Source organism: Dasypus novemcinctus, chromosome 10 (genome assembly GCF_030445035.2).
Source record: "Dasypus novemcinctus isolate mDasNov1 chromosome 10, mDasNov1.1.hap2, whole genome shotgun sequence".
Taxonomy (NCBI): Eukaryota; Metazoa; Chordata; class Mammalia; order Cingulata; family Dasypodidae; genus Dasypus; species Dasypus novemcinctus.
The window spans coordinates 77,526,500-77,539,707 of NC_080682.1; the positions used below are offsets into that span (position 1 = coordinate 77,526,500).

A 13,208-nucleotide genomic window follows, 5' to 3' on the forward strand; every position below is an offset into this window, starting at 1 on the left:
AATCAAATGACTAGAGCATGACTGATTCAAATGATGATAATTGATTTAAAAAAGCATAGGTAAAATTTCAGCACAAACTTCTTGAGTGTCTGTTCTGTACTCTGCATTGTGCTAGTCATGGGAATGTGAAAAAGGCTAAAATTTGGTTTGAAATATTTTTTAACCTCTCTATTGAGATATAGTAGATATGCCACATAATATATCCATTTAATGTATACAGTTCAATGGATTCTGGTATATTCACAGTATTCAAAATATTTAATTTATTTCAAGAGCCATATCAACATTTTTACATTACAGTTTTTCAGGTCCAGAGGGAAGGAAAAACCTTGGCCCCATTTGTGGATCTGCTCCTTTCTTCAGAGTAATAGTACCAACCATTTTTTATTAAACACCACCTCCTGTGAGCTCAGCACTGTGTCTAGGTGCTTTAAAAATGTTATCTCATTATATGCTCCCAATAACCCCATAAATAAATTTTATTCCTACCTTATATACAATGACAATGATACCCAAAAACTTAGCTTTTATTGGTTAAAATTATCTTATTCAATATATGAAAAACTTATTCTCTAGACTCCATTTTCCTTTTCCCCCTTTCCCACTGGTTATTAGCTCTGTATCTTTTGTCTCATGCTTCTTCCATTTTAGCTAATGAAGTTTTCTTGGTTTCTTTGTTTGTGGTGAAGGGGAGGGATATAGGAACAATTAGGATTTTCAAGCTTATGATAAGAATCACAAAAGACTACATGCTTTACTTTATACTTTATTTTTTTAATAGGGAGAGAGAACACTCAGACATACACAAATGAGAATACAAGACTACAGAATGGCCAAATAATAGTTGCTGCCAACCCTTAGTTCTGATGAACATACATTTCCTTTCTATAAACTTTTATTAAGTATTTGTTATTTTCAATCTAAGATTTGCTTTTCTTCCTTAACTGATGGATCTAACCCTCTTACTTCTCTGTACTATGAAGTAATTCCTGTGCAAATGTTTCTGTAATAAACTTGTCCTTTTTGAAAAAGTGTATTTAAATGTCACATGAAAATTATGTGCTGAAGTATCAGTGGTAAAGGTAAAGAATGTAAATTTGGACAGATGTATAGCTAGGGAAAAAACATCCTCTCCCAACCCCAGCACTGATTTAGATATTTTATACGTATTTTTTGGTGAACAATTAATATTGACTAATGAAGCTAATTTACCTACTGCTTCTAAATATAAAAGTTAACATTTTTGTAATGTACATATTTTTCAGGCTGTGAAAAGGTTACTAAGAGAAGTGTGCTACTAAAAGAAAACCTTTGCCAATCCTAATAATTATTTATCAAGTCTGATCTATTTTAAATGAAGGGTGTAAATGAATAAGGAGTTGAAGTGCCTATTTTTAAATTAAGTTTTCGAACTACTGAGGCTGCTTTATAACTTAAAAATAAACACAAAAAAGTAAACATCTGCCATTTCAGGTGGTTTCTTTGATGACTGCTTCTTAATGCTTAGTTTTGTTCAAGCAGAGATAGCTAATGTAATTTATTTACCTACTTATCATATACTGTCATTCTGTGTGTGTGTTTGGAATTTTTCTCCAACTGTAAGCAAAGAAACTCATGTTCTATTTTATTTTATATTTTATTTTTCTAGGAGTCAGAGAATAATAAGTTATGTTCCCTATATTCCTTCCGAAATACCTCTACCTCACCACATAAGCCTGACGAAGGGAGTCGGGACCGTGAGATAATGACCAGTGTTAATTTTGGAACCCCAGAACGCCGCAAAGGGAGCCTTGCCGATGTGGTGGATACACTGAAACAGAAGAAGCTTGAGGAAATGACTCGAACTGAACAAGAGGGTATGTGTGGACTTCACTGTTCGGCTTTTTTTCTTCTAAAAGTTCCAAGCAGTTAAAAAAAAATGAGTGGGATTTCAAGGGCCAGAGAAGTGCATAATTGGCACTAGCTAGTAAAAAGTTATTCAGAGGTTTCCATGGTGATGGTAGACTGTACTCCATTAGGAGTGTTATACAGATAGCTCTGTTTTTCTAAAACTTCGTACATTTTATTTGGTTCTAATGATAACAAATCATGGTTTTAAACTGACTATAAGCCTCACCCTGAAAAAAAGTAGTATGGGAATTTTCCTAGCTGCAATTTTATTTTTAATTTATTATCCCTTATTTCCTTTTAGTCGGTATTATTTCATTTTGAACGTATCAACTGTTTAAAAACCAAAAAGAATTGTAATTTATTTTTCCTCATTTTTGTAAATATTATTTTACCTCCAAATGTTGTAGAATTAAGGAAATTGAAAGTTTCTGATATTGTTAAGGCTAAAAGTGTTCAATGGGGAGTGCTTTGACATGTGGCATCTATTGCAGCATCCCACATCAACCATCTCTGTTTCCACAAGAGTCCACTCAAATTCTCTTTAGTCCTAAAAAACAAAGACAAAGGAAGACTCTTCAGTAATATTTTAAAACTAAATATATTATGTCTAAGTGATTTCTATACTTAAATAAGTTCTTTCATTTTTTTGTGTTCAGATTTTAGGTCTTAAAATTTAGGATAATTAATGGCTCTAGATTTTTGCTAGCATTGTGAGGTAAATTTAGACCCTTTGGCACTATAGGGAAATGGGAATTTGATATAAAGGTGTTTTTTTTTTATTTTTTTATTTTTTATTGACTTTGTAATAATATTACATTAAAAATATATATGTGAGGTCCCATTCAACCCCACCCCCCACCCCCCCTTTCCCCCCCCCCAACAACACTCGTTCCCATCATCATGACACATCCATTGGATTTGGTAAGTACATCTTTGGGCACCTCTGCACCTCATATACATTGGTTCACATCATGGCCCATACTCTCCTCTATTCCATCATGTAGGCCCTGTGAGGATTTACAATGTCCGGTGATTACCTCTGAAGCAAAAGGTGTTTTTCATTCAATTTATTTTTATTCTTTTAAGGGCTCAAACATTTAAAAGTTATAAATTATTATTTTATAAAAGTCATTCTAAAATGTTCTATATGCTTCCTTGTATTAATAACCAGTTTATACAGCATAAAATATAAACTTTAAAAAAATATCTCTGGGTCATGATGTGGTAGACTCAGAACACCAATACCTATCTAATAATTGTGTGACTTTGGATAAGTTCTTCAGCCTTTGAGCCACACAATTTAAAATGTGGTGTGATACTAATACCTGACTCAGCAACTTATACTCTTTGAGAATTAATTACAATAATAATGAATATAAAAATCTTTTATGAACTATAAGACTATATAAATTTGAGGTATTATGATGATTATATTATAAATGCGAATTATTTTACTGTAATATAATGATGCCCCCAGAGATCAATGAGCTATTTAGGACTATTTGGCTTTATAGTTATTTCCTACAATTGCTATGTAGTTCTTGTGAATGCTATATATTTTTTCTTTTTTTTTGGTGTGTTTGTATCAGTGTGTATTGATGTGTTTGTTTGTCCTCCTTCAATATCAGGTAGCAGACGATTACTTGTTGCTTAGTTGTACTTTCTAAGTTGCTCATTCAAGTCATATAATCATTATGAAACTGGGTGATAGTAACATTCTGGACTATATTCAAAATATGAACAAATATGTTTTGGGGCCAGTTGCTGAGAGATTCTCTTGAGGGCATCATCCATGATCTTTAGTGTATAGATTTTATGCTGACTCTTCTGGCTATTCAAAGACTTTGCTCTCCTGATTCTTGGCTATATTCTAGAGTAACTGAAGGTGATAGATCATTGATTTCTGAATAAGTGAGATTGCTAGATTATTTTAATAGTGATTCACCAAAAAGATGATTTTAGTACTATAAGGATATTGTTTTCATGATACTTTCGAGGGCTTTTTAGTATAAAAATAAAGAAATTGATTAATGATACTTTTTTTTATTATTATTAGGGAATTTGAAACAATTTTTTTCCTCCTTCAAGTATTGGTTGGTTTTCTATTCTTCTTTTTCATTACAGTATATTACAGGTGATTTGATACAAGAAAGGCCATTGCAAGATGAAACCTCTCATTTAATAGTCCTTTATCGTGATATTCCAACTAACAAAGAATATTTTTTACATCCTTTTCAGAACTTTCTTTTCTTATAGTACATGTGTTTTACATATTAGGAAATAAGGTATTTTAATATATAGTAATGTATATAGTATAGCAAGTGTAAATATGAAGTGATAGAAAGATGCTTATTAAGTTTACAGATCCCACATATCTGGGAGATCTAGTGAATATAATGTATAAAAGAAATAAAATCCAAAAGGCTTTGAGAAGCTAAAGAATAAGCTTAAGGCCAACCCACCAAGATAAAATTTTAAAAGATCTTACTGTCAAGTTTAGGGATTGTGACCAAAGCCCCCAGTTGTACAAGTAATTCCTAGAGGATATTCAAAATCCACGTGCTCTTTTTTTTGCACGTGAATGGGGAAAAAAGTGTATGAATTTTAGGTGACAGAATGCTCGTTGGGGTCAGCATGATGAATACTGCCAGAAAAATGCCAATGCTCTCTCAATTAGATTTAATATAAGTACTGTCTTTAGCATTCAAGAAGTGTAATTTCATTGACCTTTCTGCTTGCTAGAATGCATCTGAAGTTTTGTGCTGATTTCAGAATTATCACACTTTAAGAGGAACTCAAAAGCATTGGGATGTGTTCAGAGGAGAACAATTGGCATGATGATGGAAGCAAATTATGTAATAGTAAGAGTAATGGTTAAAGGAAGTAATAATATTACCCTTAGAGTAAAGAAGCTCATGGATGACATCATGGTTGTCTTCAAAGACTAAAGCTGTGTGGAGGAGGAATAGGGCTACCTAGCTTCCTGGGAGTAGAATGGCAGAGCAGCAAGAAGTTACAGGGAATCAGATAGTGGTTTATACCAAGACCAACTACCAGTCACAGCTGTTTGAGTATGAGTTAAGCTGCTTTGGAAAGTAAGCAATTGGGTGTCCTTAGAGGTCTACAGCAATCTGAGTTGCCATAATAGGGCTGTTATGGAGGACAGAGAATTCCCAAAGCCAAGACTATGCATTTTTATGAACAATGTTCTGTAGGTTATCGTATATCTTTCATATTCCTAATCAAGAACTACATAACATTGTGACAACTTTTTCTTAAGTACAAGGTACTGTATTAGAACTCAGGGCTTCCTAACTTCTTACCTTTTTGTTGTTGTTGTTTTTGGTACAGATCCCTCTGCTAGTCTGGTGAAGGCTACCAATCTTTTCTTAGGATGATTTTAAATGCCTATAGCAAAATACATGGAATTACAGGAAAAAATGAGTAATTAAATAATTTTAAAATTTGTGATATTGTAGAACGTAAAACTTTACTAACGCATTAAATAAAGAGATCTAATGGGAGGCTAATAAAATTTTGAAGTAGTAATATGCATAAAGGATATTTTGAGACATTGGGAACAAGTACAATATTATATAAAAATATCTCTTGTGATTCTATTGGTGACAAGGTGACAATGTCACATATACTGCTAATACTCTATGGTTTGTTTCCTGCCATCATAATTTAAGGAAATGCAAATTTTCAGTTCAAATTAGCTAAAAAATTTCACAGACTCACCAAATTCTATCCATGAACTCTTGGTCTGTAGACTCTAGGTTAAAAGCATCTATGTTAGATGATATGGGATATCCACAGGGAAAAAAACAAGTCTCTAACTTTAAAGAGTTCATATTATAGTAAGAAATGTAAGACATACAAAAGGCATTCTAATTCAGTGTCTAATATATGCCACATGAAAGCTATATGAATAAAATGCTATGGCAGTTTACAAGATGGAGAGATTGCTCCTGCCTAGGAAGCCATGGAGTTCTAAAGGAAATAGGTTTTAACTGGTCTTGTAGCATGAAAGGATTTATGCAGGCAGAAATGGAGGGGGGGGGGAGGGGCGTTAGAGGTGAAAGGAATAGGCGGAGAGCTTTAAAACAGCCAAAAGTTCAAGCCCTGACTTAAGGTATGTGAAGATGCCTATGGGATATAAGATTGAAAAATAGATTTTTGTTCAGATCATAGAAGCCGTTTAAATATAGGCTAAGGAGTTTGAACTTTATATTGAAGGCAATAGAGGAACCATTGACTTTTTTCTTTTTTAAATCGCAATAAGGAGTTAGAACTTTCCTTCAGGAAAGTTCATCTACCAGCACTGTGTAGGATGGGTGAAAGGAGAGACATTAAGGAAATTGTTTCAGACTAGAAATAATGAGGGCCCAAACTAAGGCAGCAGAAATGAGAAAAGAAACGGGGAAGCACATATGCAAAATATATTAGGAGATAAAATTGTTAGGGTTTGACAATTAAGTGTAGAGACCAAGAGGGGAATGGTTCAAAGTTAGGTCAGCATTTTAAAAATCTGGATGAATAAGGGAGTAGTTACACAATTGATGATGATGATGATGATAAAAGAAATGGAGAGACATGTTTTGGAGATGTGAGAAATGAGGATTTCTGTTTTGTAATTCTGAGTTTGATGCCCTGAGTGTGGATCTTAATTTTAATTTACCAGCTTGGAGCAATAGAATAGTAAAGTGTGAGAACAGAAATTATTATAGAAAAAAAATTATTTAAAGTTTTTAAGAGATTTCTGGTTCTATAATAATAATATTTTAAATCTAAGGATGTATAACACCTCCACTAATAGTTGCTTGACTTTGAACCTTTGAAACTCCAGGTCCATCTCCTCGTTTGAAACATCTATCTCATGGGACATAGAAGATCTTTCAAGTGGGTCATCCATTTCTCTCTCACTTCTTCCTGGCTTGAGGGTCATACCTCATGATTAGCTAATTCACAAACCTATGTAGCTGACACAATAAATGATGACCTTTCCTGAGTCATTCTTGTCCTGGAGACTGTTTTGACTCTATCAGAGAGAGGCATTACTCCCCTTGTTTCCTTTCAGATATTCCTTTCAGAATTGATCTATAAAAAGTATATTATTACTGTTCATTTTTAAAAATCTATATAATAAAACAAAAACTCTCCACTTAGTATTAAAAAGGTTATTATCTGATGGGGAGATTCTTTGATATACCAATTTATTATCTAATGTTTAATCTGCCATTTCTCCTAGAAATCCCTTCTTGGGGCTTTGACTGGATTGCCGAAACACTGCTAAACAAAGGTGTTGTGTCTGAAGTGCACCCCTAAATGTTAGACTTGTGGGAAACTAGTCAGGCTTTCTGTTTTGTAGTAAATTTAACCTAAATTTAGTATCATAGATAGATAGATGGCTGAATGGATAGGTTGATCGATCCATTGACCTATCGATCTATACACAGATATAGACAGACAGATTGATGGAGAGAATGAATAATTATCAGGATCTACCTTTTAAAACATTGTTGAGATTGGTGGGTAGAGTATGCAGAAAGGCTTTGAGTAATAGATCTAGCTTAAAATGCTTCCAAAATAAAAATCTTCCGCTGTGATTAACGAATTTTAGTTATCCTTGTATCACCCATCCTGTTGCCAGTGTAGCTGGGTTCTAACATAAGCGACAGTTGTCAGAAAATGAATACTTTAAAAAGGACTTCTATATCTAAATACATATATTTAATCAGAGCATCCTTTGGCTTCTGAAAATAAGTTGTCTAATGAGAATTTCATTTGAGCAGCTGCGACTGAGGAGGTCAACAGGCATTGCCTAGGAGAATATGGCCCAGCTGGTTAAATCTGGTTGTTGTCGTGATTTAAATGGTCAAGTGCTGCTTGTAATCCAGGACCGTCTGTTTGTAAAGGGAAGAGTGAGTACTTCAGCATAATGTACAGCTGTTTTAATCTCTCTTTAATAATAGTGCTTCAGTCACTATCATGCCTTGTGTATCATACTACTAAGTATAAGATCCTAGGCCTAGTGAATTGTTTTGGGTCAGGTCCTGGAGTCATCTGAGATTGCAGGGAAAGGGATACAGTGATAAAAACCTCAAGTTTCTCAGGAAGTAGAAAGTTTGTCTCACAAAGAGCCAGTTTCTTTCTGACTCTTTTTAAAACTTATTCTTTAGGTAATAATTATTGTGATCAGGAGGGAGTCACAAAGATTGTAGTTAAGTAAAACTATTAGAATAAATGGGCTCTTTTAGATAGTGGCCTTAAGTTTAATAGAAAGTATGCAGGGTTTAGGTACAGTTGAATAGGATATACACTGACCAGAAATTAGTGAATTTGTCCAGTAAAATTGAAGGCTTTAAGTTATCATAATAATGAAAGTATGTGGATTCGTTTTATTGTTCATGTGCAGAAAAGGCAGGAGTGTTTGCGCTTTGGATTCCTGGTGGATAGGCTTTCCAATGGATTATGCAGCTGTTTCTCAGCACAAGAATGAGCATGTGTTTGTGTGTATATCTGATGGATTATTATCATTATTCACATCTCTACACTATCTACTTGGACTTCTACATACACTTGCACTGAAGTATACTTTGTTAGCAGATATGTTGGTATGCATTCATCTGATAGCTTCTGTTGTGCAAAAGGAGGAATGTGATATAGTTTAGACAACAAGAAAACTCATTTTTGAAAATTCATGTATTTTTGAGTGAGCTAGATCTATATTTGAACCCAGGTTCTAATATTTAGAGAGGCAGTATAGCATACAGATTAAATGTGCAAGCTCTGGAGCTAGACTGCCTGGGTGTGAATCTCAGTTCAGCACTTATCGGGTGGATGACAAAGGGTAATCACTTAGCTTCTCTGTGTTTCAATTTTCTCAACCAAAAAATGGGCGTCATTATAATGCTAACCTCATAAGACTAGCATGAAGATCAAAGTCAGTTAATGTAACTAATGCTTCTAGGACATTGCCTAGCACATAGTAAATGCTTGAGATATGTAGTCAATGTTAATACCCAGCTGTGTGACCTTGGACACATTATTTAAGACGTTTGTGCTTTAGTTTAGTCATCTGTAAAACTGGCTAATGCCTACCTTGCAGAGTTGTGAAGATTTGATATTATATATAAATGTATATATATATATCACATAGCTTCTACAACTCTAATTATTGTTGCCATTGTTATTATAACCACTATTGCTGTTATTATTTTAACTTGAAGAAACTGGTTTTTTAAGAGCAATATTATAGCGATCTCAATATGTAACACTGATGCAATTATAGGAAATGTCCCATTGTTTTGGTGTAAGGGGATTTAGCATTTGACAGCAATGATGTTTGTGTGTACTAGAAGAGTGATTCATTTTAACTCTCCTTTCAGGCTTTTTTGAAAAACTGACACTAAAGTTTCCCCCTGGAAACCAGTCTTCCCTACTGAACAATATGTAGAATGAGATATCAGTGACAGAGGTTGGTAAAATTTTAGGTGAGGTTTTTAGAAAGTACCCAGTTAAGAGCAGTGTGTTCCTGTTAAAGTAAAATATATTAGAATCCTATGCAATTTTATGGATGATTGTTCTGTAAACCCACAGTTTCTCTAATAAAAAAGATAAAAGAAAGAAAAACCTGTGCAAACAAAAACAAAAACAAAACAAAAACTAACATTCATGCCATGTTAGAATATTGAAATAATCTTAGAAAGCAAAATTTATAGAAATTAGCTTTTACCACGGGTCTTATTGAAGGTTATATTGATGAAACATTTAGAATATCCTAGATTCATATCCTTCCTTTATGTTTTTCCTTCAAGGGAGAAATTGGAAGGGTTTTGAAGTTTAACATAAGAAATACATAAAGTATATATTACAAAATACCCACAATTATTATTTAAAATAAGTTGGATATTTTAAGTCATTTAAATACCAAAATCCCAAGACTACTCATCTTCTTGGTGAAGAACCAATCAGGTATTCAGAGAAATACTGATATAATTTAATTTAAATTAGATATTTTCCTTCAATTAAAAAAAAAAAATCTTTCCTCCCAGTGGTGTTTGTGTCCTTGCACTTGTTTTAAAGAATCTATATCATATTCATAGCAAATATTTATCTAGCACCAGATAGTGTAAATGAATAGATATTTTCTCAAAGTATTGTGCAATGCTATTTAGGAATCATAATGTGGAACTAGCGCTATTCATTTTATAATTATCAATAGTTGAATTATGTTTAGTGCATTTTAGTGTTAAGTATATTTGCATTCAATTCTTTGTAAACTGATCATCTCATAAAACTTTATAAAATAAACAATCTTCTAAGAATCCTGTGAATGCCAAACATTCTGGGAAATTCTTGGTTGTTTCTGTTTGTTATTATTTTGCAACTTCCATTTACAGTGTTGACAATATGCTATTTGACTCAATCTTTTTTGTTAACTTCATTTTGTGTGTCTCTGCCCTGAAAGGATGCTTCACATTTCTTGGCCCATTCCTATCTCCTTAGATTTAAATATCTTTTTCTAATGCTCTTTCTCTAAGAATGTTGATAACTGATTCAGATGATTGTTTCTGATTTTTACCTCTTACTGGTCCAGGAAGCAGGAAAGTGCTTTCCTGGCATTTTGCTATTTAGAAAGAGGATGCAGCTTTCTATTGGTGTGATGAAATAAATTATATTCTCATATGAATTTCTGAAACTTTGGAGTTTGACTGGATCATTAGTATGTTGCATTTTTCCATTGATAATTCATTAACTTGACTTTTTCAGCATTTATTCTGGAATGCTTAAGAAGGAATAGGAAATATTTTTTGTATCTGTATTCTTTCTCTTTGTATGAAGAGTAGGAAAATTCAAGAGAATAAAGTAAGAACAATGGAAGTAGTAAACTGAAACATTGATTAAGTAATAGTACATATATACATATATATAATCTAATATTATAAGGTATCAATAATAAAACAGACACTTGTGTATTTCACCTCCCCACTTAACAAACATTATTAATATTGTTGACTCTACCTATGTTTCCTCATCTGCTAATCCCCTTTCTCTTCTACCAAGAGATAATCAGTGGCAGATTTTTGTGTTGTTCATTATCTTCCTTTTTTCTTTAAAAAGGTTTGTGTGCATCCCTAAATAAGATATCGTTTAGCTTTGTTTGTTTTAGAACTTTATTAAGATGGTATCACACTGTGACCTTCTGTGAATTGCTTTTTCCACTCATAATTATGTCCTAAGATCAATTTTAGTGTGCATAATTTTAGTTCACTTTCACTTCTATATAATATTCCATAAACTATTTCATGGAATGCTATACAGCAGTATATTTTCATATTACTCTGTCTCTAGACATTTGGACAATTTCCAGTTTCTGCTAGTACAAATAATGTACCTGTCTTTTTCCTTTTTTCTTTTTAATTGCATCTTACTATTTTAAGTATTTTTATTTAAAATATGCATACTCAGCAGCGTCCCAGAGACAGCCAAAGTAGATAGAAGCTCAGGTACTGGTTCTCCTGAGGTCTACGGAAACCCACAGGTTCTACGGTCATGGCAGATGGCTCAGGAGTTCAATGCCATGTTAGTTGGCCCTACTTTGGAGTTTGTGTTCCTGAGTGTGATGGAGTTGGACTCAGATATGACCTTTCTACACATGCCTCTTCTGTTACTTTTACTGGATTGGTTGGTTGGTTTGTACTGGGGTTGGTATATACTCAGGAGACCTGAATCTCTGGACTGTGCATATGACAGCCAGGCCCTGAGCCTTCAGCAGACTTGCAACTCCTACCATCTGGTTTATTGGACTTACCCTGGCCTGCTAACAGGGAGGTGAAGAAGTTCAACCTCCACACCAGGGAGCCAAGAGTGCCTACAACTGCAAGCAGGAGAATTACATCCATCATCCATGTCGAATCTAAGCCCCCTCTTGATATAGAGGGGGAGTGGACATCACCATCCCAGGGTCCACAGGCTGGAGGAATAGAGTATGGATTAGAGTGGATTTACTGATATTTTACTATGGAACTATTGTGTACCTGTCTTCTGATCTACCTTTGCATGAGTTACTTCTCTAGGGTGTATCCCCAGGAGTAGTATTGTTGGTTACAAGTTTAAGTTTTTATACTCTTTTTCTAGTAGTTGGAAAACTACACAGAGGTTGCTGCTGCTGCTGTGTGTGTGTGTGTGCATGCACACATATGAACATTATAATTCCTGAAAGCCTTAACTTAACTGACTATACTTTTGGTTCCACCTTCCTCCAAATGTCTATTACAGGTTTCTTTTTATCACTGAGCTTTTCAGAAGCACCCAGAGCCTTTGATAAACCCTCCACTGCAATGTTCCTTTTTACCTTTTGTTGTGTCTTAATAGACTGCCTTTAGCCCTTCTTTCAGCTTTGAGCACAAGTGGATTGTTATTCTCCCATTGGACTATGATTACTAGGTTTGTTAGGAAACACATTTTTTTTTTCATTCCCTTTATTGATGTGTCCAACTCAGTGTGTGGTTTTTGAATTAAAGTAATTCCTGATTCTTTTTTTTTATTAGGTTTTAGATCATTGTTTTCTTAAATCCTACTTCAAATTCAAAATTAACTAGCAAACCCTGTTGATTATTGCCCCTGTTCTAGCCAGCCATTTATATTGACATAGGCATTTTTTTCTACCCAAACAATTGACTGGTTGGATGGATATCTTCATTTCTGTCTGCCCTTAGAATGTTTAATTTGAGAATCCTTTCAGATATTCACCTGGATTTCTTGTACATTCTTGTCCTGTCTCTGGTAACTTAATTGATAGTATCTAATTATTACATAATTGATTGATTGATATAAGCACTAGTTTCTTAATTTATAAAATGAAGAGCTTGATCGAGGTAAGCATTAAAGGCTAAATTCTAAAACTCCACATTGCTTTGATTTTCTTTTAGAGTTTATATCCAAATTTCAGAATTAGCTATCAGTGTTTTTCTTTTCCAACATATTTTCAGATGAAATCAGTCATTTGAACCAATATCATGACTCATTTTCTTCTTTTGTGCTTGAAACTGCACTTTACTATTCCCAATTTCTTCTTTCTGATATTAGAATCTTTATGAATACAGAGATTATAGCTGCTATCCAGTTTTGATGAATGAAAAAACTATTGTCCAATGAATTGTTTATAGGCAAAGCAGTGGAAAATTAGTTCATAAAGTGTTATATATGGTTTGAGAGATTGATAAATAGTGTGGTATTAATAGAATGTTATGATCCAGTTGAAGGTAAAGGTCAATAGCTGTACCATTTGGGCTGTTGTAGAGGGGATTTAG

The 13,208-nt window shown here is 33.7% G+C and overlaps 1 protein-coding gene across 42 annotated transcripts in view; it reads left to right on the plus strand.

Moving 5' to 3' along the window:
- SOX6 (SRY-box transcription factor 6) overlaps positions 1 to 13,208 on the plus strand; it is a 701,188-nt gene that overhangs the window by 341,821 nt on the left and 346,159 nt on the right. For all 42 annotated transcript variants that reach the window (XM_071218188.1, XM_071218196.1, XM_071218191.1 and 39 more), the window contains one exon: positions 1,649 to 1,856. In XM_071218188.1, coding sequence (XP_071074289.1) covers positions 1,649 to 1,856 — 208 coding nt within the window. The remainder of the gene's footprint in view (positions 1 to 1,648; positions 1,857 to 13,208) is intronic.